The sequence below is a fragment of the Watersipora subatra genome, chromosome 1 (assembly GCF_963576615.1).
Source record: "Watersipora subatra chromosome 1, tzWatSuba1.1, whole genome shotgun sequence".
Classification (NCBI taxonomy): Eukaryota; Metazoa; Bryozoa; class Gymnolaemata; order Cheilostomatida; family Watersiporidae; genus Watersipora; species Watersipora subatra.
Window position 1 is genome coordinate 42,777,231 of NC_088708.1, and position 25,858 is coordinate 42,803,088.

Consider the following 25,858-nt stretch of genomic DNA (forward strand, 5'->3'; position numbering starts at 1 on the left):
CCGTAACTCGAATTTCAGTGTAAGTCAAAACATCCTGAATAAATTACTCTGCACGTACTGCTTTTCAAAGAATTTCACTTTGACGAAAATTTAACAAACGATATAAAAACACTAGAAAAAGAAAGAACTCCTTATCACATGTATAGAAGTAATTAGAACAAGCGAATGATTTTTACTTTATTCCTATGGTTGGCGCCTACAGAAGTTCATAGTGCAAGAGACAGGATTATTGTGGAGTGAAAATTGCAGAAGATGCTGGAAAAACTTCAGCAAGTGGGCCAGGCACTGTTTTGTGCTTTAGAGCCATAATGAAGGGCAAAAAGATGACAAGCAGACGAGAGAGAACCACCATAAACAACCAAAATGGTGTATCATAAAATTGAGTGATGCACTGATGCTGTCTTCTTGCCCCACCATCACAACAGAGCCTATTTGCCCCCTGCACGTACTAAGTAATTATTTACTTTGCTCACGACTCTAGGATGGGACTACGTTAAACATTATTGTAGATATTTTCATAGGGTATAATCGTAACCACAAAACAGCATAAGTCGAGACTATCGCAACTCGATGAATCTTTGTACAAGTAAGTACATGCGCGTGTTATTTTACATGTGGTATACGTGTATTGTACAAACATTGTATTGTACACTGTATAAACATTGTATTGTACACTGTATAAACATTGTATTGTACACTGTATAAACATTGTATTGTACACTGTATAAACATTGTATTGTACACTGTATAAACATTGTATTGTACACTGTATAAACATTGTATTGTACACTGTACAAACATTGTATTGTACACTGTATAAACATTGTATTGTACACTGTACAAACATTGTATTGTACACTGTATAAACATTGTATTGTACACTGTATAAACAATACTGAAATCCATATGATAATAACAATAACTCGTGCCAGAATGAATCAAAGAGATAAAATCAATGACAAATATTATTGAGCCAATCATCGTCACGGTAGCAAAGTGATGGAAAGGGATTATTGGGGATTCTCTGGAGATGAAAAAGGTGGGATGGTCAAATTACTTCAATAATTAAAAAGCGGTCTCGAATTATTCTTGGAAGAGACCCTCTTTTTATCGCTGACACCAACCAGCTCATTTCTACGAGACTTTCATACCGATATACCGTATGCTATACACTCATACCAATATACCGTATGCTGTGCATTCATACCAATATACCGTGTGCTATACACTCATACCAATATACCGTATGCTGTACATTCATACCAATATACTGTATGCTGTACATTCATACCAATATACTGTCCGCTGTACATTCATACCTTAGTGACGGTACCGACGGGTATTACTATACATACCGTATACATATAGTTATGTACATATATCAAGAGATATAGTTATGTACATATATCAGAAGATATAGCTATGTACATATATATAAAAAAGGCACTGCCGGTAAAGAGAACGCCTTGAAGTTACATAGTAACAATAAAGTGTACTGTGCACTGTACAGACTCCTCAATTTATTTATTTCAAAACAAGAAGACGACCTTTAAACATAAGTTATCATTATTGTTATTGAATGAAAATGAAGAAACTGGAATAGCCATAATTATTGACAACCCGCGATACAGAGAAGTGGTGATAGCTGAAGTAAAAGGAATAACTCTAGTTTGGTAAACAGATAATAAATGTATCATTAAAAACTGCACTTTTAAACACAAGCACAAAATTAAGGATTGCCTTCTCTTTCAACTAACATCTCTTCACTGTATTTTACCACAGCTTTTCGAGTTCATCTGAACCAATATTTTAGTGATGTCGCAATTGTTTTACTTCTAGATCAGAGAAAATGCTTGAATTAAACAGACAGTAATAATTTAACAGTTATTAGGTCGTAAGACCAGTCATCGAGTTTTGGATTTTTCCCACAAACCTACTCACCGAGGTCTGTCCCATTGTACTGTTCAACTCATTTAGAAACTCGAGACTCGAAGTTGCCTCCTCTAGATTGTCTAGAATCAGCTGAGCTCTGATAACTCCGCTCATGCTGCTGGCACTAGCGTCAGTGTATTTGGAGGCCTTGTTGTATGTAGCCATTGAAAGATGTATGTCACCCTATTAACATACAAACTCAGTGAGTGGTTTGCTTATCTCAAGAAGCACAGTCTAAATCTCAACATGGTAACAAAAATTGACTAAAACTAGATTGCTAGCACTGGATAAAATGGACTCATCATATACGAAGAACACATTAGGTTCCAGCAGTTACATACACTATGTGTTAGACTGTCAGTACAGTGTTACCAAAACAACAGGCACTGTACATGGGTTGACAAAGAGGCAGCACTTTAGCAATACAAACCACATGCAAAGACCATGTCAAAAATATATTCCACTTTGCAAGTGGCCGAAAACAAAGGCTATACAAGTATAAATCGGCATGCAAGTACCAAAGCGAGAGTCGTCATCTCTATAGACAATCATAGATATACCTTTAGAAACTGCTGATATCCCAATTCATTATAGTAATCAGCACACTTGTCAAGGCTGACGGCTCGCTCTATCATCTCATAGCACTGTTGGATCACCAAAGGGTTTTTCTCGCACTGCATAGAGAGTATAATCTAGTATTAAGTGTCTAATACAGGTGTACTACAGTAGAGCAGTACAAAGTCTTTATGCAATTATGCACTGTATACTCTTGTACTGCAGTTTCTGTATAGTGTGATTTTGTACACTGCAGTATTGTGTAAGCCTACAGTTACATGTAATGTAACTGTAGTAATGTAACTGTAATGTTACATGTTGATCTATATACTGTGGCAATTGTAAAGGTTAGTAGTGCACATTGTTGCCATAACACACATAACACACTGTGTTATACCAACATATACCATATGATGTGTTATACCATATAACACACTCTCCACTCAAGTAGTACTAGTATTGCTACTCCTGGAAGTGGTGTCAATGTTATACAAATGTCATTATTTGAATCAGTGGCATTTAAGCATAAACCTCTGAATAAAGCATGTAAAATAACAATGAATCTACAAAAAGTACAACCTAGCCGATGCCCAGACGCCCCCTACAGCAGAGTGTGCTGATATAATGGTTTATACCATTACAATGGGTGTACATGCATGACTACAACATAATATGATATAGTAATACATGTGACCATAATGAGTGTACAAGGGAGATATGCGACACAAAACCACCCATATTCATAGAGAGTGATCAACGCATTTCTACAGTATATGGTTGCTATGAGACCAACATTTGTTAACAGCAACTGGTTTGTCATGCTTATTTCCTCTTCAGACAGAACATTCCATAAAAACCTCATGTGATTTATAAAAAAACATGTAAGCAATGCACTACTGTTTGAAGAGACACATCACAACCAAGTCATAAACACATATTTAGGATAACGGATATAGAAGATAGAAAAATACAATGAGTCTAAGCCCATGTTAGCAGATGTTGATTAAATGCCAGAGTATCGACAACCTGAATACAAACACATTGGCATCTCAAGCACTTGTTGGCAGATGTTGCATAAATGCCGAAATATCGACCACCTAAGTGAGCACAGAGTAGTATCTCAAGCACTTGTTGGCAGGTGTTAACTAAATACCAGAGTATTGACTACCTAAATACGAACAAAGTTGCACGTATCCTGTCAAAATTACAACTCATTGCCTTGTAAGTGGTCCTTTATATGAGCATACCAATCGTGAGAAGAGACTGGAGAGTTGGTAGTAAAGTAAGGCATTTTTGGACTCAAGTCTATCCAAGGTGGTAATGAGTTCTCCCATCTCTGTGGCAGCCTCTTCATACGCCCCTTCTCTTACTAGTCGGTGCAGGATGCTGTACTTTCTTGCTGCTATGCAGTCCCCATTCACCAACAATGTTCTGTGACGGCCAAAGAAACAAACAATTTGTCTTAACAGTTGCAAACAAATTCATCTATTCAACCAATTGTTGTTGGTGTAATAACCAAGCCATGAGTATTCAGCCTTGAAGGTTAAATTGAGACTGTTCCTAATGCATATCTTCACATGAAAATAAAACTATGGCAATTTAAAACAATAGAGCTATGACTACCGATGTAGAACATCTACGACAAGTATTGTATGCTTAAGTCAATCTAGTAACGGTAGGTTTGTGCTTGCTACAAAAAAACAGTTCAGTAGCAAAATTAGCAATGAGCAGTTAGTTGTACTACAAAATCTAGACAGCCACCTTCTGACGGTGTCAAGCACCTGGTCCCAGTCCTGAAGAACAAGCTGTAGCCGCATCTTTTCTATCAGAGCCGGCACAAAGTTGTGGAATGTTACTATTGCTTGACTTATCATATCCACACAGCCAGCAAAGTTCTTCTTCAGCTCTATTAGCTTTGCTTTACCAAAGTATAAATCAGGGTCCGCGATGTCTCCACTGTAACACAGGAGAGAAGAAAAATTGCAATGCTTTTACTCAAATACATGGCTAAACATCACTCAGGAACATGACTACCCCTCACTCAGGTACATGACTACCTCTCACTCAGGTATATGACTACCTCTCACTCAGGTACATGACTACCTCTTACTCAGGTACATGACCACCTCTCACTCAGGTGCATGACCACCTCTCACTCAGGTAGATGACTACCTCTCACTCAGGTACATGACCACCTCTCACTCGAGTATTCGACTACCTCTAACTCAGGTATACGACTACCTCTCACTCAGGTACATGACCACCTCTCACTCAGGTACATGACTACCTCTCACTCAGGTATATGACTGCCTCTCACTCAGGTATATGACTACCTCTCACTCAGGTAGATGACTACCTCTTACTCAGGTACATGACTACCTCTCACTCAAGTACATGACTACCTCTCACTCAGGTACATGACTACCTCTCACTCAGGTACATGACCACCTCTCACTCAGGTACATGACTACCTCTCACTCAGGTATATGACTGCCTCTCACTCAGGTATATGACTACCTCTCACTCAGGTAGATGACTACCTTTTACTCAGGTACATGACTACCTTTTACTCAGGTACATGACTACCTCTTACTCAGGTACATGACTACCTCTTACTCAGGTACATGACTACCTCTCACTCAGGTACATGACCACCTCTCACTCGAGTATTCGACTACCTCTAACTCAGGTATACGACTACCTCTCACTCAGGTACATGACCACCTCTCACTCAGGTACATGACTACCTCTCACTCAGGTATATGACTGCCTCTCACTCAGGTATATGACTACCTCTCACTCAGGTAGATGACTACCTCTTACTCAGGTACATGACTACCTCTTACTCAGGTACATGACCACCTCTCACTCAGGTACATGACTACCTCTCACTCAGGTATATGACTACCTCTCACTTAGGTATATGACTACCTCTCACTTAAGTACATGACTATTTCTCACTCAGCGACTTGACTAACCTTCAGTTAACTAAAAAAGCCTACAAAAAAACTCACTCTGCTTCCTCAAAAAACTTTGCTGCTTTTTTGACTCCTGCTTCCTTGGCCAGTTCAAGCTCTAGCCAACCTCTTGCAATCAACGCCTGCAACAAGCCATTCCAAAAGTTCATCAAGAAAACCGTGCAGCTAAAATGTCTAGCAAAAACCCTGAGCAGATAATTGAAGGTAAATATAGCAAACAACCAGAACTATAGCAACAGGTAAAATGTAGAGCTATAAAACCAAAGCTATAGCAACAGGTAAAACAAGCAAACATGAATTGATGAACACAGTACCTGGTAGAGAAAGACTTTATAATACTGCAAACAAATTTTAAGTTCAAATCAGCCACTAGCTATGCAAAAGCTGAGCTGATAATAAGTTTGGTTCCGGTTTTGATCATCTCATGATCATTCCTATTACAACATATTCGCTATGGTAGCTTTAGAGGGTAGAAACTTGGTACTTCTAAATAGGTGCAAAACTGAATAAGGATGGGCAATTTGGAATTTTATGTGAGTAAGTTTTTGATGAATATTTTGTTTTAATACGATTGAGCTATGCAGTGTTAGATAGTTGGTGCAAACTTTGACATAAATGTACTTCTATGTTATAAAACAAGTTAATTTAAAAAACTCTTTTGAGGCAATATTACATGCCCACACTAGACAAATATTGATGAGTTGTCATAGAATGACAATGAGACGGTTCAAACAGGGAGAATTTATGGTAGTCTTATGTATTATTGAAATTTAGTAAAAATATACATGCTTAGAATTGATGTGTTATGAATTCACTTGTTTTGATTATAGATCCAATCATATTTGGCTCAAACCACCACACTATTCCTCACACCACCACACGATTCCTCACACAACTACCCTGTTTCTCACACAACTAGCCTGTTTCTCACACCACTACTCCGTTTCTCACACAACTACCCTGTTTCTCACACAACTAGCCTGTTTCTCACACAACTAGCCTGTTTCTCACACAACTAACCTGTTCACTATGTCACCACCCTGTTCCTCACACCACCAAGCCATCCTGCTGCACATCAAGCGATGCAACCTGTTGTTATGTTGGCACCATTGAAAAATCGATAATAGCAAAGGAAAGTGGTTGCAGTTCCTAGAGATGAAATTTAGTTAGTCTAATCCATCAAGGAAGGAATAATTGTAGCAGAGTAAACTACCTGCTTATTGCTGCCAAGTTTGATGGCTCTATCAAGGTACTCTTTGGCCTTGTCATGCTTGCCAATGAGCAGGAGATAGCGGCCAGCAAAGAGAAGACCCAGCTCTCCCGCCTGTTTCCTCTCATCCTTGACTTTCGCTTCTATAGCCTGTACTGTCTCTTTGTCTAAAGAACAGGATGTAATGAACAGATGTAATGTTTCCCCTACACTTGGGCTGGAAGTTGTGCTAATTCATAGATAAAAAATGTGTTGCAATCAGTAAGACACGATATACTGGCCTTTGAGAAGGCAACCGATTCAACTCTTAACAATGCCTTACACAAAAGGAAATCACTAATTTAAGATTCGAAACTTATGGAAGGACAGACCACAATCTAGCAATTGGCAGCCCAATCAATTGTCGCACCTCTGTTAAATTACTAAAAACATTTTAATCATGGCTTCTCTTGCTAAATGCCTACAAATTATACACAGCATGCATCTAATATGGGAAAAAGGAATAGCGAGTGAAAATGATGGTGAAGTAGACCTACAGATGACTTCTCTTCATCTCAGCAGAAACACATCAATCACAGAGCATGATAAAAGAAAAAGGCTAAGGGTGTTATTACATATTACGCGTACTTAAAAATGATCTCATTTATCAACTAAGATAAATTTCATAATCCATGTTATGGATACAATGTTCACAAGAGAATGAAAGCAGATGTGAGTGCAGGCAACTCTTTCGCTAAACGGTCAACAATATGCAGATGTGAGAGTGGGCAACTCTTTCCACAGGATAGTCAACCTTATGCAGATGTAAAAGCAGGCAACTCTTTTTACTGGATAGTTAACCATATGCAAATATAAGAACGCATAACTCTTACAACAAGATAGTCAACTATATATGAACTGTCAGGTCCAAACTACTGAGCATTTTAGTCACAGATACAAACAGTCCGTTAGCATTTTTAAAGCTATTTTGCATCTCAAAGTAGCAACGAGATGGGATCAACCATAATTATTACCGACAGTTTTACACATCCGATGGGCATAGCTGAGAGCAAGGAGAGAGCATATGTTCACATCCCTCTTATCTTTAGTAAGTTCAATATCAGAGATACCTTCCTGGATGCGTCCTACAACAGCAATTCGTACTTTGGATACAGACCTTAGTCAAAGTAATCTCTAAGTTTCATACAAATTCCTACACATTGACATATATGTTGAAGCAGTAAGAAATAATTGAACTGCATTGTATTGTTTGTTAAAGCAATTCGTGGACAAGTGCTGCAAGCAATTTACTTATTGAGGTAGGTTTCAACCCACAATTAAAATGCCTCTCTGTCAAACAAACAAGATAATTTGTCTGTTATTATTGGAAAAGTCTGTTTAATCTTTCCAATCCTTCACATTAATGGAAACATTTATGATCTGTTTTTAAATGCATATTAAGCAAATTTAATTGTAAAAATATACATAATTAAGAGTAGTCTTTTACATTTCAATAACATTTATGTTAAAAACAGACGACTTTCCATACCACAAAGTTATATTTCAGTACCCTTTGCTGAACTTTTAGGAGCGCTTGTTCAAGTTATTAATCTAAAAATAGTCCAATTCAAAAAATTGTAAATTCTCTAATGTCATACTTTATAAAAAAAATCAAAAATACTAAATAATAGATACTCTACTTACCTTCTAAAACCTTATTGGCGCCGATATAGAATTTCAGTAAAGGGTCATTACCATACTTTCTTAGACCTTCGAGAGCTTCTGTCTGGGCATGTCCATAATACTTCTCTCGCATGTAGTAGTGGATTTTACCCTGGTATACAATTATTATTGTGTAACTTTTATAGCCTTTACACAGACAGCAAAGCAAAAAGATGCCAAGCATTTGTCAAAATCCAACATCCAGTAAAACTTATTCAAGTCACTCAGGGAGTCATTTATATATTATCTGTTTAGAATACCCTCAGGTAGTATGGATTCAAACCGCAATAACAGCAATAACAGCAATAACAGATAGTTATAAATTAATAGCACAGCACAATCTAGCATTTGTATACTAATCATGGCTTCTATTCAACGAGCAGATTGAGCATTTGACAAGAAAGAACTACATATACCAAAGCTGAGGGGTAGGATTTAACAAATAGTCTACTAACCAAAGTAACCACGTCATTTTCTGCCATTGGGAAATCTTTATCGCATAGCAGTGAGCAAATCTCAGATCATACAACGAAGTCTACAGAAACCAAAGTACAGAAAAATGTTAGAATGAAGGCAAAAGCCAGATGCATCATCAGTAAAATGTGAGCTTTACAGGCTATAGTTTTGAACAGAACGTTGGAATAGTATGGGTGTAGAGCTAACTGATTACATCACATGGCTGATAGACAACATCTTATAATGTGAATCTTTACAGAAATAAGACAATCATGACCAGATACATAATGGCCTTGATCATAAAGTAGAAATGAAATGCAAACATCAAGTGGTTGGATAGGCTAACAGACGATGTCTCAAACATTCTAGCAAGTAAAGTTAATTAGATTATAAATAGCTGTATCTCTTGCTATAAAAAATATTAACACAGCAAACAAAATTATGCTCATTTAAAGATGTTCATAAAATAGCACACATCGCTGCACCATATGATTAGAAAAGCAAACAGAAGTAAACAGAAAATAAATTTGGTGATTTAAAAAATGGTTGTCTAAATATACTAAGTTGAACTCGATGTGATTAATTCTAAGCCACATTGTGTGGCTATTGTAATTTTTTAAGTGTCTTACTGATCAAATATATTATGTTTTAATCAACTGTATACAATTATTAAAAAAGCATAAAGCATTATGTAAAGTTGCTCATCTTTAGCTGACCTATGAATATAAAAATAAGCTAATTGTTAGAATTTGTACTAAATGAACTATTGGTTAGGCAGCTGTAAAATGTGTAGTTGAGAATGTTTGAATGTTTTGCTACCCAAAAGACATGTCTGTAAGAGTAAATGGGAATTTTAATTTGCTGAAATGTTAAATACATGTATATCAAAGTAATTATTACTTAAAGGTTTTAAAATTCACTTAAAATCATCTCTGCCGCTATATCAATCTTGACAATGTCGCCAACTCCAAATGTAAACAAAACGATTCACAGATGGTGAAGACGGAGTCATCTGGTTTATTTGGTATAAAAGGTACTAAACCTTGACACTGATGCAGCTTAATCACTGCTTGGCTAGTGGTTAAGTAAAACAACAGGTTGGTCTTGCAAGCATACTGTGATGAATGACTTACAAAAATTACGCTGATCAGATTAACTGCTTTGATGAACCTATCGCTTACTGCAAGTTAAAGGTATATATACTATTAGCATATACATGTATGATTATACTTTTTGGTTAAAAAATGAGATGAACAAAATTATGTTTGTACTAGCATTTTGCAAGTTTTTCTGATAGCATTGCGATTGGATGGATCTAGGACTTTGAATTTACATCTAGTTTAGTTTGAGAGATTAGTACTCTGATCTTTATTTGGTGTAATTTGATAGTGTTTCAATACCATAACAAATTCATACCATTAATTTTCTTTAACAATGGTTATTAGGCTTATGTTAGCATCACAAAAATTAACATATATGAGATCATCAAATTAATTAATTTATCAATAAAAGTGAATATATCTAAACGATATTGTTGACAACTAAAAAAAATTTTTCAAGTGTCAAAGCATATTATCAAAACAATATTACTAGTTTTAAATAAGTTGCAACATTTTTCTTTGTGACTAATTGTTACTTGTGCAAAAGAAGACTTCTGCTCAAGGCATCTTATCTTAAGCAGCATAGTTGATAAAAATCGTCACATAAAAAGCTACTGTGTACAGCAAAAACAAAAAGTTAGGTTTTTTTTTAAAAAACTTTGCAGACATCAATTAAAATCAATACTGGTATATTTACTTACATATCTGTCCTTCGCCTTCTAACTATGACAAGTTTATCAAAAAATGTGAATATTTCACGGTTTAAATCAATTTCGTTAAGCTATGATACTATGATTTTAAAGCTTGCATACTTTAAATTGGACGTTCTGTAAGCACAACAAAGAAAAGCGAGTATCAATCGGTCTTCTGTTCGGGGCAATAATGTACAACACACTTCCATAATTCAGTTTTTGTTTCCAGTTAGAGAGTCACTGTTTACATTTGTTTTTAAATTAATTTATAAACAACTATTTTTATACCACCAAAAATTGAGTTGTAGCGATTAATTTATTAAGTAGTAAGCATACGATTGTCAATGAATTTGGCCGCTTGGTGAATGATGATAGCAAAAACAAGGTTATACCGCAATGCAAGGGAAAGCGAGAGAGAAAAAAGGAATGCTAGTACAGCGTGATCTCATATAGGTTCGTTTTGCGATAGCAAACTTTAGTGATACAAATTTGATGTTGGTTGTAAACTCGGACTACTAACAACTACCTAAATTGTAGGCGGAAACGTAGCTATAGGAAACCAGCGGAAGTTGTGGGCTCTCACGTTGAAGCCCGGAGTGCGAACTTCGAAGAGTCAGACTTGACATGTTGTGGGAAAAGGTTAAGACCTTTTAAGTCTAATAGGTCATTGTGTTCTTGGCAAATATTTTAATTTTGCAACTGCTACGCTGCGTACTTCTGCTAGTACCTACAAATTGAACATAACTGCTTTTGCATAACATCATTCTCTTTGGTGTTCTCTCTTTCAAAGGATTTCTCTTTCTCAGAAATTCGATTCGTAAATAAGCTCAAGCTTGGAGTCATCTTTGTTATTCAATATCCCAGACTTGTTTGTTGTTTTTATTTAAAGCATCTTAACACATTAAAATAGCGCGATCACACTGTGTACATGATTGAAAACTAGTATTTTGGTTTTATATATGTTGTACTTGTAGGTGAATCTAGACTTTGATTTCTCTAGTTCAAAATCTATTGTGTCATAAACGGATTTGTGGACAAAGCATGGGACATGAACAAACAGGTAGTTCGTTGACCTTTTGGATAAAATTTATATTTAAACACTGAATGAAATGTTTCTTTCTGTTTTTAGGCGTGTCTTTCCATAATAGCTAATGCGTGCACATGTATTTTTATGTTTTTTATTAATGTAGAAAATTCTCGCTCAGAAAAGTAACCCGACACAGCTACTACAACTAAGAAACCTACAGCTTAGTGGCATACTAGGATTTGGTATCAAACTTATTGTGGTTGTTAGACTAGCATTTAGCACTGCTAGTGTAGATCATGTGAGCTTCCTGCTTCTCTAATAAATCTGCAAAACTTACACCGATAAGCAATTTATTGAGCAAAATTTCTGTGCATCTAGATTCTCTAGATTTCTTTTAACGCTCTGTATAATTCTGCCATTGTTTGTATTAATATTGTTTACGATTTAAACTTGTTAGCAGTTTTGTTTTTAGATTTCCCTTAGAATATTGTCAAGTAAAATTTTTTGTTGCAGTTATAGCTCTCTGTGAATAATTAGACTAAGTTTTGTCTGAGAAAAAATTTGTTACACAATTTTATTTAAACTTACAGACACTCATGCAAATATCTATGTTTTAATAGCTACACTGGAAGAGCTCAAAAGATTGCAGGCTAAAGCTCCATTTGCCCGCTATGAGATGGCTGACTTTAGATTTAAAGGATATGTCAATGACTTCATGGTATCACCGCGTAATCCAATAACACAGCAGTCTTTTCCTCATGTTGGTAAGGCTAAAAATTTTAATATTGCATCAAGTAAATACTTCGGTATGCGTAACCTACATGTATGTAACATATGTGAAGTCTTGGTAGAATGAACTAGAATCATCTCTCCTTCTTGAAGTTTTTTTGGTCTGTATGCTTCGTTTAATGAATTTACTCTTTGTTGATGTTAGACTGATATGTTTTCTTATAGCTGGAGCTCAGGGAGAAAAGAAGCCTGCTGGAACTGCTCCTCAACTACATCCTCCAAGGAATCCTCCCACTCAGTGAGTGTTAAAGATTTTTACCTATTAACACATTGTCACGCTTTTATCTCTCTCTCTCTCTGAAATAATTTAAAAAAATGTTGGTAGTATTTTATTCCTTTAAAACACCATTTAATAATTCTATGACATCACAACTGGACTATTATATCTTGAGACTACCATAAAATCATCGCATACTATAACATTACAATGTTGCTAGAACATCACAATAATCTACTAATTAAGCTAAATGATCAAATAGCTTTATATTGTTACTAAGAAAATGTACTAAAATCTGTTTAATTATCACAGTTAGTTAATTACAATGATGCCGTTATGTAAACTGATACTATGAAGGTTATCAAACAGTTTGACAGCAGCTCCAGTTAATTAACTAAAAGCATCACGTGAGTCATCATTAACTATTCAACAGGCTTTTACTTTGGGGAATTCTTCTTTTTGTAACAATTAATTTTGCTTAAAAGTGGCTCGGCATAACCTCGCCTTGATCATCAATAGAAATGTTTGTCTGATAATGACTACACTTTAGACTATAGCCTGGTTTTTGGTAATTGAAACTGTAGAAGATCTTTACGGTTTTATGTTTTTGCCTTTGTTAGCATTGTTTAAAATTCAAAGCTAGGGTTTTACATTAGAGTGTTCAAAAATATCTATGAGCAGACAGTCCAATTCAAAATAGATCTAGGAGGGCAACCACAGGCCTGTGGAATAAAATGCTTTTGAGAGCAACATACTATGGCTAATTCCTGGAAGGAATTGCTAGAAAGGCCACCATGGGTGGGATAGCAAGGAGGATATTGGATTCCAATTTACCCTCTCTGCCAAAACAATAATAAAGAGCCTGTTAGAGAAAATTCGAATAACCAGCCAAATGTTTTTATTTTGATGTAAGAAATTTGTCTGCAGGCTAAACCAATACAATTATGAAATAGTAATGTTCCTACAGATATTCCATCTTCAGTGGTGGAGCAGGGTATTTCAATAAAACATATAGTCAGGTAGTCAATGGTGTCTCTATCCCTCATGGCAGGTCAGCTGACCTGAAAGCTCGAAAGGAAGAGTCTGACAGAGACATCGCAATCTTTAAGCAGGAAAAACTCCAAGAAATGATTGCTGAGTCCCAGCTAAAGAGAGAGGTTGGTAGATTACATGTTAGTTCACAGCCTTAGTAGCTAAACTATTTCAAGTCAGCATCGCAGGCATCATTAGCTAAAGTTATTGTTAAATCTGGAGTAGCATCTGTTCAGATGCTACTACACTTTATTACATGATTTTAGTTTTACTCATTAGTAAAAGGGAGTTTCTTCTTTGAGCCAGCTGTCCTGGCTGATGGCTACAAGTCTGTTGTTGCTTGTATTTTTTCTCAGTCAGCCAAAGTCAGACTCAATTAGAATCATAGCTCTCTGAGCAATTAAACCATGCTCTATAGAGGTGTGGTTGTGTGAGATACGGGCTACTGAAGTAGGCTTTGTTAAGAACCCAGTCTATGTTCAGTCTCATAGGACTAGACTATTGATGGTGTATGTAAATGCTGCTCTCGGTATTTAAAAGACATATTCTATGCACCAGTAGAAATGGGTTGGTAATATAGGTGTGTGCTACAAACAGCATGGGTGGTATAAAAACTTGTATCGCTGATTGTGTGTCCCAAATATTTTGTTCAGCACAATGTGCAAATGCTAAACATAACTCGTGGGTGACGACTCTCTTGTACCAGTCAGACTTGGTTATTACCTATCACGTGGGTGGCTGTTCCTTGCACTAAGCTATCCATTTCGCTAAATTTACTCACTCCTCTAAAGCCTTTTGTTTATTAGTCAGGTTTAATAGGTTGGACTCAACCGTCTGTGATCCACTTTTTATGTAATATTTGATTTTGTCCAAGACCATTACACAAATATGTGCAGTTTTGTGAGTAACAGCTGTCGGGCCTTTAACCGCTGTTTTGTTTGTATTCACTGAGTATTGTTTGCTTTAATTTGAAAATATTTAAACTGAATGACTCGTGTTCACCGCGTGCAATCACAAACAGCTTTTTGTTCGGTTGCTGGTGAAACCATTCTTCTAGCATGCGTTGTTGTCATGTGCAACTTACTCACTCTGCTACGGGAAGTTGATGCACTAAAGAGTGTATATGTCAGTTTTTATGTGGAGTGAAAAAGGCATACTTACTGGCAGCATAAGGTGGATTTAATCCCAAGAGATGTTAGCCAAGATTTCATTTGTTGATATCAGTTGCTATCATGAGTACACATTTGCTATGATCGTATCAGGCTGCATATCACCGCAATCCTTATGTTAGGACCTTTCTGACATGTGTCAGCAAGTCATTGGTTTCAATTGTAGTGATTAAAGTTCAGAGTGAACTGAGAGATTTGTGGTCTGAAGGGTGGGCATGTATGCTGTCCTGTGTTCTAAGCCTTAAACACAGCTGTTTTTACCACCGCTTAGTTGATGGAGACAGCTTAGCATGTTTGTTTCCCTGCTGTCGCAACCGACCTTTAAACTATTATCTAAAGTGGAGCCAATTATTTACATAAACCTACAATATAGTACTAACTCAATATACTAAAATAAGATAGGCGAATCTTGAAAAAAGCATCCAATAGTTTACTTATGTGCACTGAGCTCTAGTTTCATCTTTTCGTGATTTTATGTTTATTGAAATACTCTGTACAAAATCTTTCGGAAGTCTCGTGAACAAAAGCTGGTCCTTTTGCACGGTTGCTGAGTAAAAAAAATATTATTTTGAAGTAAGTTTTATTAAAATCTATTTTAGGAAGAGCTACGGCACATTTGACATGTTCCTCTGACTGGTACGCCGTAGACCAATTACCTATTAGCTACGCAAGGTGATAGAGTTATCGGAGTGATATAGATTGTGTTGTACCTAGTTATTGTAGTTTAGTTAACCGATGTGATCAATAGAGTTAACTAATGCGTTAATAGCACTCCATTATCTTATATCACCCATGGAGCTATCTAATAACTGAAATAATATACGATTGTTTAATGGTTTGGATTAACCCATAAAGTTATCTAATATATGAGTTTGCCAGTAACTGCTCAAAGGTCTAAGTTAAACCATGAAGTTGTCCAATAGCTGAGAATAATGATAGAATTATCAAACTATTTCATAACTCTATTAATGAGCTCAGCTATTGGAGAAACTCTTGTATATTATTTTAAACTGCTGAACCCTTCTCACTGAGTTCATGAACTGCCATTGAGCTCAATTTGTATAAATTCATAGAGCCATCCCTTGGCTAGAGTTGATTAATAAAGTGAGTTGTACCTGCTTGATTAGTCACACAATTTAAGATTAGGTATTCGTAAGGCTCATTAAAAATTATTCAACTGCTTTTTCTGTTAAAATGTTTTTTTTCAAGAATCGTGTGTGAATTAGTGTGTAAGCTTGTTGGACAAATCAGCTAGAGAATTGCTGTTTGAATCAGACATAATAATAGGCGTAAAGAGAATACTTGTAATAGACGTAAGAAGAATACTTGTCTAAATAAAAAGCAAACACTGATTGTTTCTGTCTTTTAGAAAGAGGGATTCCGGCCACACAATGAGGTCGCAACTAAACCAAAGCCTCAAGAAAAGCCATTTATGAGAAAAGAAGAACAAGGTAAATTATGTGGAACAACCTTCAAAGATATTGGTCGAATTTTTTGCATAAACATAAATTATGCACCAGCCGGCAGCAAACAATAGACAGCAAGCAATGCATAGCAGAAAACAGCAACAAATAGCAGTAAACAACATTTCATATATAATCTTGAAAAATTTGACATATCTTCGGATTTATCTTCTCTTGTGTTACTTACCACTGTCTAGCTTTGCTATGAAGTATTTGCAATTACAGATTAACATTTAAATGGGAAGTGTTTATCAAAGAAATGTAATTATGTGTTTTATACTAGCAAAGCGCTCTTCTTTATACCACAAAGTGAGATGCATTCATACAAACATTGGACATACAACTTCGACACATTCATTTGATGTACACCTATAACGCATATATATACACATGTATATACAACGTATACTTCTGATGTACATTTCTGGCACACGCATAGGATATGTTCTAATGATGTACATTTCTGACAGATACATTTAATGTATAAATACATTATGATATGCATAAACATTCGCTACAATAACCCAAAATACATCTACAGTACATATATGGTAGTCTTGAATCTGTATGCAACTGCATAGTTCATCGCTATATGAATAAGTTGGCATTAGATTGAAGTACTGAAAGATCTAATACTAGAGTTTATATCTACATGTTGTTATAGATTTTACTTACAATTCACTATATACCTAGTACCATTGTAGTATGTTAAATAAATATATAAAAGGCCATCCGTTTACACGCTCGATTAAACCTGTTTCTCAAATCAATTTATTGGTATTTTGCTAGTTTGCAGAAGTTGATAAAAACCTGCATAGTAAAGGTTCAACTGCTCATTCATACTTGGTTTGGTTTTCACTATAGCGAAAGGACCTTTTCTCACTCCACTCAAACCCTTGTATAATTGCTTCCTTCAGCTTGGTCCTTTATTGATTGTCTCCTCACAACATTAAACAATAATCAGAGCTGAGCAAAGGCCTCCTTTAGCCACCATCCCCTACATGAGTTCTTCGCGTCCTTTCTTATCATTCATCTCGAGAGAAATCAATTACTCACGATTACTATCATTGTCTTTTTGGAAACAACATATCGATCATGTGTTGCTAAGGTCCACTGGTTGTTATGCAAATGTAAACAAACCTCTTGAATAGTTAGACTAATCTCTATTGTGGCATATCTCACTGATTCATTGGACCAGGAACGCCACATTAGTTTTTCTTCTTGTCAGGAAACTCCGCCGTAGATTTGGCCCTCAACGACACAGAAAGAAGAATTCAGAAACTAAAACAGGAGATGCAAGAGCTAGAAGCGGTAAAAATTAACTTTCCTTAACTGTTAACTTAGTTGTTAACTTACCTGTTAACCTACCTGCTAGTTTAGCTGTCAAATTAGCTGTTAGCTTAGATGTTAACTTAACTGTTTTATTGTTTTTAAAACATCTCTTGCTTCTTTTGGTTTGATGTGTATGATTTATGAAATATATCCCAGACAGGACAGCTTTTTGTATTTGACGCGTTGCTCAGGCGATATGCTTAGCTATCTAGCCAGCATAGATGATATGTCTGTGGAGTTTCTGCTTTCTCCAAACCTTCAGCTCTTTTGGGTTCATTGAATATTGGCGGCATCTTTGATAACTGTTATCGCATACCTGTATATCGGCAGCAGGTTATCAATGGTTGCTGTGAATCTTCAACAACAGAAATTCTCTGGCTTGTAGCGGTGTGAAGCAGCTCACATATTTAGTTTAGATAAACACACGTCTATGATTAATCTCCATAGACATCAGTGATGATAAATGCTGCACACTTGTAGGCAACTGCTAAGTCGATACCCTACATAGACCCAGCTAATGGGCCTCTTCTCAGGCCAAAACCTGCCCATGTATGTATGTATGATGTGTGGTAGTCTCAGTGTCGATTGCTATCGCTTGCATTTAACATCAGCTCACAGGTTGATAGATAGAATTAGAGCCAGGCCTGTGCTTCCATGAAAACCCTGCCCGCGTGCGGTTTCACAATTTCTTGTTTGGCTATTAACTCTGTGTGAGCATGGCTAGTAACTTATAACAGAAGCTATAAGGTGACTCAATAACGAGCAAGACTATTTACTAGATACTGAGGCTCTGGTTGTCACAGTATATCTCGCTGCTTGTAAGATGACCTCTCCGCTACATTGAATTTACATTACTCTCTGAACTAGTCATAATTCTGTTCTTGGCTTCTAACACCAAAAGCTTTATATAAATGCTGATTTACTGCTTAATTTTTCATTCTTCTAATATAGATATTGTAAGACTCGCTGTCTTGTACTGTACTCAGTAAGTACATCCTTGCTCTGTTGGTTCAGGCGCCCTTTGCATTCTATGACCCATGGGGCAAGGGTCAAGGCAACCCAAGGAGACGCGCCAATGGTGACCAAGAGAGGTATCCCGCTATCAAGGAGAGAGGAATTGTGCCGACAGTCAAGGAAATTTCAGAGAGTTGGTCTGCTGACAAACAGGTAAGTTAACATTTGTAGTTTTAAAGAAGGTCAATAGTTCACCAGCTCTGAGTAGCCTTTGTATTTTATCTATTATTTTGTGGATACAAATGTTGAGGTAGTGTGTTGCATGAAAAAGTCTTGTGTGTTCACCTGTCTCACCTATCATGTTGTTGAGTGCGTTACTCCCATTTCTCTGGGCTGCACCTTATTTCTTTTCTGCTTTTTCACAGCTTTTCAATGAAATTCTAGAATTCACATTAAGTTACCTTGTGGAACTCTCTAAGCAAGCGCTTAACCTTCTAGAACATTTTTATCAGAACAGATAATACTTGGGTTACAGTGCAGCTAGACTTTTTCTTTAAAAACTAATGACTATTGTTTGTGTGCTTAGAGCTGATTGGTTAGTAACCAGACAGTTACAAGATGTCATAGTTATCTTACTGATGTGAGCTCCTTATCTCATTAGAAATACTGAACCTGCAAATATCATATGCAGGCTTACCTAAACCAGATAGTTTCACCAATGCATAGTTTGCTATGACCTTTTTATCATGGGTTGCCTCTGAGACTGTCTAACTAAGCCTTGAAGTCCGATAAAAGGCAGACTGAGAAACACCGGTTTAGATGCTTATCCATAATCATATATTCTTTGATCAATTTTTTAAAGTAACAACGGAAGAGTAAACAGAAGTTTTGTTATTTTTAGACGGAGTTTGTTTGCCGATAGAATTAAAGTTTGCCATGTAATTAAGGCGTGTGGCAGTGAATGCGACTGCGTCAAACTCTGTACGCTTACATAAATAATCTCTGTAATACTGATACCTTAAGCTTTCAAGTAGGCACGATGACTAAGGGCTGCTCCAACTGTAGTCAAAATCTTTTCAAATCAAATTGTTTCTTTATATGTACATTTGAGATAAAATCAATAAGTATTCAGAATTCTGTCATCAGTTTATTTTAAATTTAGATAGAGATATAATTTTTTTACTAAATTATCACAATTTAATTCATTGTCTTATTTCTCCACAAAGTCATTAATCCCCTTAGCATAGAAATCTGTGGGCTGCTTCTGAAGCCTTTAACTCACAACATTGATAGCATACTCGGCAGCGACTAGACGATATCTATAAGGTTGCACATCACTACTTTTGCTTCTTTTCTTTAATGCTAGTAAAAGTTTTCCCTTTTCGATCTCTTTTGACAACCTTAATCAACATATATAAATAAATAATAATAAAATAAATAACAAAATAAAATAACATGATAAATAAAATGTAATAAATACATGTATTAAATTTTGCCACAATTCTGGCTTCAAGAACTAGCGAAAGGTCATTTAGTAGGCAATTGAGCCAATATGAAGGATATTTAGCTGTATGAATATAGTTTGTGCTCGTCATTTTGGATTTTTCAGAGACAATATTGGTAGAAACTTCACATTTTGAAGACGTTCTGGTCATTTGCGATTCACAATTTTAAATTCAACGTAAAATGAGAAACACTCAAAACGATGACGTTCCCAACAAGATATCCATATATGAGTTAGAGGTTTATTTATCGAGTAGATAAACTCCCTCTATAGTTCCAGCATGCCATAAGTAGTTTCAGTCTGTTTGCTTCACTAAGTGTTTTATAAATTTTTACTTTTTTTACAGAAATTGAGTTTGTGTTAATAAAGTTGAAAGATTGAACTCAAAGCTAGCTTGTTTGGTATAACCTGTTTAGAGTGTGTAAAAACAGCAAAACTGCTGATGATGTTGTTTATATAGAAATACAATTCTGTTATCTTCTTTACAATTTATAATAGAGTGTATGACTCGATATAAACACTGTTCAATACTTATCAAACTGGTATAGACAGCCTACAAAATAACTAGTATATAGGTAAAGTTAATACAAAGTCTGGAAAAACTCTTGCTTCTGTAGAAATGTATTTAATATAAAACAGCCTTAATATTTGGTCTTGAGAGATAAACTAAATATAAAAGCCTTAATAATGTATATATACAATATAATACAACTATATATAATAATAGATAATCGGTAGAAAGATAGAGTTAAGATAAACCGCTAAGAAATGCGGAGCCCTAGGACTAGTTTAAAACATTGAATACTATTATTGCAGGTAATTGATAAATATGTACGTGTGTGCTGAGTGCTACTGCTCCCAGTGTGATAACCAATTCTCACGTGCCACACAGTATATATTCCTATTCACGCTGTTCCCGTGCAACGCATCTATGGTTTTTCCTAGACACTTATGATTTTGTATAATTTAGCCTCGGAGAAGTATTGATAAGCCTCCTAGCAGAGGCTCAGCACCACCTGCAATGCAAGCTCCGCCTCTCAGTTTGAGCTTGGATTCTAAGGTAAACAGCCGTGCATGGAGCAAGCAAGAATTGCCTTTTAGTTAGCTATTTATGTAACAATTTTATTATGTTATGAATGAAGGCTGTTTGCTCATTGCATCAGCTTTGTATGTAGAGCTGTTTCATCTTTAAAATTGTTTTCATCTAATAGAATGGTAATATCTGTTTGACGTGACAAATAGACCAGGGCGGCGGAGTTTAGTAAGTATTTATTAGATCAGACTACAGTGTCAAACAGACTACAGTGTCAAACAGACTACAGTGTCAATTGAACTACAGTGTCAATCAGACTACAGTGTTAAACAGACTACATTGTCAATCGGACTACAGTGTCAATTATACTACACAGTGTCAATCGGACTGCAGTGTCAATCAGACTCCAGGGTCATTCAGACTACAGGGTCAGCCAGACTACTGGGTCATTCAGACTATAGCGTGAACCATGTTGATCACACCACAAGGTTAATCAGACTGCAACACTACAACATGTTTATAGTACATACCACAGTACAACAGCAGTACTACTATATACTACTTCTGCTATATCTAACTATGATATGTAGTTACAAGACTTTAATATACCATGGGAATTTTGCAGTCAGTGTGGGTAGCCTTAGTTATCTGTGATATATCTGTTGTGACCTGTTCTTTTATATATTCCTTGTTGTGTTTGAGCAGACTTTCTTGAGACAGTGATCTCATTTCCAGACAGTCATGTGAATGTTTTTTTGTTTTGTATAATAATATAAGCAACAATGACGAGAGTCATGCATTTAGACAGAATAACTCTATTCTATCCATTTATGTTAAATAAGTCTTGGATAAGGCTGTAGATATATATAATCTCTGGGTAGCCCGTAAAGAAGTATAGGAACAATGGATAGCGCATTCGAGGCAAAATTCTAGGCTTGAACTTTGAGTGCATAGCAAGCTTTGTCAACCAAAGCTATACCCATACAAATGTTTTGTCATACTATTCCGAGATGCTTTGAGACATTGTTTGCATATAAATTGTCCGTGTCAAGAAATTTCATTCAAAATGATATAATTCACACTGCAAATACAGGAAGTGAGACTTTTGAGCAATTCCACATTTCCTTATTGTAGCTGTAAGACTAGCTCCTTGTCCAGGTATAATATGTGTGTGCAACAAATAAACGATTTTACCTGTAAAATGTGATTGTAGACTATGCATGATACTGGTACTGGGTTGAAAGTGGAAAGCAAATTTGGAGGAAGCGGAGAGCCTGTGAAGACATACAGTGGCTCAAATAGAACTCGGTTTCCGACTACAATGAGAAAAGACATTTATGGAAGTATGTTACTTATTCGTTCGCCTTCCCTCATTCTGTGTCGATACTATATTTCATGCATGGAATTATGTTTTTATCATTTATTTATCTATTTCATCTGTGAAAGCATTTTTACAACGAACATTTTTGCTTGAGTTCAGATACCAACATGACTGAAATGGATGGATACAACCCCTTCAAAGGAAAAGCACCGGGTAATCCAGAGTTCTTTCCATATGGCAAACCAGGAGGTGGAGCTCCTCTTCGTGATAATAACGGGAAATCCCATGCTCAGAGACGTAATGTTGATTTTGCTCATGAAAGAGATTCCTCAGCTGAGATCAGCCAAAGGAGACGGGCTGCTGATGAATACCTGCATGAGCTAAGTGAGTTTTTTGATACTCTGCCAGTAACACTGACCTTGATTATTTGCACAGCCCTTTTAATGACACCATTTTATCTCATAATAGTACCCTGGCAGTCTAATGTGCTGTGAGAGATCCTCAGGTGTAATAATTATACATACAACTATTCTGTAATGCAGCTGTTAGAGTGTTGGTCTACCATGTTGGAAGTCGTGAGATCAAATTGTGGATGTAGATGGATTTGGCTCTCATTATAGTAAATATTTGAGTCGATTTCTCGTGTCCTATCTTGTTGCATTTTAGCAAACTATTTTTTGGTTAGCCACAGGCCTTAATAAAAGTAGTGTTGGGTGTATGCATTGATAGGAATAATGATACTAAGTAACCAATGCTACAATGCCCAACTAATATAATATAGTTTTTAGTGTGGGCTATGTGCTAGTCTTCCCTTGATGCTGTAGCTGACCTTTCTGCAGTGTTATTTGACTAATTTGTCAGTAGTTACAGCTACATATTCGTAATACTTTAGTTATAATCCGTTATAATAATTCGTTATACATAATCAATGTATAAATAATTTTGTTGTAGAAAGGGAAATGGCGGAACAACGGAGAGCGCGTAACGAAGCGAATGTAGAGCTGAGGGCTCCAGTAAGTTATCTACTTTGTGGAACATATGCAATTATCAGAGTCGAGTCATTCGCGTACACATATAGCTTGTATCACACTTTATTTTAGATAGGAGAACTCGCAACCATTGTACAGAAGGGCAAGGTTGGATTTCCTAAACGGGATCCAGAAACTGGTGCAATCCTAAACCACCATCACAAGTTCTCTGATGTCACAAGGTCACAGGTATGTCAGCGTGTCTACCCTCTATAACTCCTTTCCCGTTTTCAACCTTTAGACTAAATGTTTCAAACAGTATTATAAACCACACACAACCTTAAATACTGGTGTTGGGTTTAGATAACAATATCTGCTCAGTCTGTGCATAGTTGCCTCCTTGTTGCCCTTGTTAGCTTCTAGCTAGTACCTTTGTTAGTTTTCAAGATTGCATATTTTAATACAACTTGTTAAAAGTGATATATTATAATTGTAGAATGGTATTCCGGAGAGCAAGATGTTTGCTGGCCTCGTAAGTACTATCTGTATGGTTGAATGTCATGCTGTCATGGTAACTACAAAAACATTTTACAAACCATAACATTTATGTGCTAAACGTTCAACAAGTTATGCTTTTAGAAGGCTTATCTAGTTGTTGCCTAGTTAGCTAGCTATCTTTTGGACTGGTTCTATTCCTACGTCTCACATCAATGAAATTTTGTGCATTGATTCACTTTATTTTATCACCTATTTGTGATGTCATTAATGCTTTTAGGGGGAAGGCAATCTAAGCAGCAGTCTTGATGCAAAGAACTACCACAATGAGCTGTCAAAGATTGCCGAGGAGAGGCACAAAATGAGGCAGCTAGAAAGAGTGAGAGACACCCAGGAGGAGCTTAAGCATGGAGAAACTTGGAATGACTTTTGGGGAAAGCCAGGTGCAGGTGCTCCAAACAGCAAAGATCAGGTGTTTAAAAGGGCTAAATTTGACAATACTCTACACGGCAGGCAAGATAAGAATGGTTTGGTGAGTGAAACTCTTTACATGTATTCTTCTAACACCTGTGGGGTATTGTCTCATCAAGCACCTGCAGCTCTTGTCTCATTCCGTACTTGAAGCTATTATTATTGACACGTACGAATGTTGTCTTATCAGACACCAGTTCCTCGCACATTACTCACCTGCAGTTCTTGTCCCGTCAAAACTGACAGGCCTTGTCTAATCACACACCATCTTTGGTTTCATGATATGCATGTACCTGCAGATCTTGTTTAATTAATCATACATGTGTGGCTTTAGTCTCTTGTCTAATTCGAACATTTAAAACCACTTGCTGACAAGTTTCAACAAGGTATTCACTAAAATTTACATAAGATCTTTCATTTCTTCAGGTGATAATAAAAAACACTCCACAAGGAATCCACCAGCTAAACCCTGACCACTACTCAAAGTCAACCATACAGAGCAACCACGTTAACATGTTTGAGTTGCCGGTAGACAGACATCGGCGAGAACGACAGGTAAGTTTTTGTTAAAAGAAGATTTGCTCATCATAACAGAGTATCCACTTACTGTGCTGCAGCAACTTCCCAAACTGATTTTCAAGCAGTTCAAACTGTTCACCTCTTTCAAATAAACAGCGACTTCAAAACAACAACTAGCATTGTATAACTACCGGTATCCTCCCGTCAGCATTTGACTGGCAGTACTTGAACTGGCTGTTTAGACTTCTCTATGATACGATATTGGCAGCAACTTGTCTGTTTTTCTTCAAATGCCATTAGATTGAACAAAGCGATTTAAAGCATGGTAGTTTATTTACAAAGTTACACTATGGGTTACAATTTTAAACAAATGTTTTTGTTCTGCAGATAGATTTATTCCATGCATACATGAAATTTCTCGATAATGTATATAGTTTTGATGTGTAAATTGCAGGTAGACTACCACCCGTCAGCACCCTTTGCCACTGCTCTACCTAACTGAGATGCAGTTCAGACTAGAGAGATTACATCATTTAACCACCAGAGGATATTTTACTGCTTGCATTCAACATTTGCAGACTGTATATGATATTCTACGCCACATATTTCAGTGGTTTGTTTTGCCTCTCTAAGCCGGTTCTTTATTTAAAAAACCAAATATTTGTTAATATTTTTATACAAGATTTTCACAATTTTATAGTAACAGTATTTTCAGCATTTAATTCTAATAGACATCTTCTTTAGATTTGTTTGGGACTATAATTTGGCAGGTTTATTATTTTCTAAGAATTCTTCAAGCCCAGATAGCTCAACACACCTAGTCACTGTGTGCGATACAATGACGCTAATATTATTATTGTTATTCTAAATAAATGCTTTGTATAAATTTCTGTTGTAATTACACACTGTCGTTGTTTTGTGTGTTAAATCCTGGCCTATA

At 36.2% G+C, this 25,858-nt stretch overlaps 2 protein-coding genes across 5 annotated transcripts in view; one reads left to right on the plus strand and one right to left on the minus strand.

Moving 5' to 3' along the window:
• LOC137410642 (tetratricopeptide repeat protein 21B-like) overlaps positions 1-8,858 on the minus strand; it is a 35,621-nt gene extending 26,763 nt beyond the window's left edge. Inside the window, exons 1-9 of the mRNA XM_068096099.1 lie at positions 8,832-8,858; positions 8,359-8,488; positions 7,689-7,799; positions 6,679-6,842; positions 5,502-5,587; positions 4,249-4,443; positions 3,735-3,918; positions 2,493-2,606; positions 1,942-2,115 (exon numbers count right to left, since the gene is read on the minus strand). Of these exons, the coding sequence (XP_067952200.1) occupies positions 1,942-2,115; positions 2,493-2,606; positions 3,735-3,918; positions 4,249-4,443; positions 5,502-5,587; positions 6,679-6,842; positions 7,689-7,799; positions 8,359-8,488; positions 8,832-8,858 (1,185 nt within the window). The remainder of the gene's footprint in view (positions 1-1,941; positions 2,116-2,492; positions 2,607-3,734; positions 3,919-4,248; positions 4,444-5,501; positions 5,588-6,678; positions 6,843-7,688; positions 7,800-8,358; positions 8,489-8,831) is intronic.
• Positions 8,859-11,204: 2,346 nt separating this feature from the next.
• On the plus strand, positions 11,205-25,747 carry LOC137406764 (uncharacterized). 4 transcript variants are annotated; one of them, XM_068093379.1, is made up of 18 exons: positions 11,205-11,263; positions 11,599-11,684; positions 12,272-12,415; positions 12,606-12,678; positions 13,709-13,814; positions 16,228-16,309; positions 17,550-17,632; positions 18,134-18,202; positions 18,668-18,820; positions 21,082-21,171; positions 22,358-22,487; positions 22,625-22,849; positions 23,417-23,478; positions 23,566-23,682; positions 23,930-23,965; positions 24,209-24,460; positions 24,826-24,954; positions 25,373-25,747. In XM_068093379.1, the coding sequence occupies exons 2-18, from the start codon at positions 11,666-11,668 to the stop codon at positions 25,418-25,420; spliced, it is 1,818 nt and encodes a 605-aa protein (XP_067949480.1). In that variant the 5' UTR covers positions 11,205-11,263; positions 11,599-11,665; the 3' UTR covers positions 25,421-25,747. The 4 variants fall into 4 exon arrangements, with proteins under 4 accessions (XP_067949480.1, XP_067949486.1, XP_067949492.1 ...); XM_068093385.1 differs by having other exon boundaries at positions 23,593-23,682; XM_068093391.1 differs by lacking the exon at positions 21,082-21,171.
• The last annotated feature ends 111 nt before the right edge of the window (positions 25,748-25,858 follow it).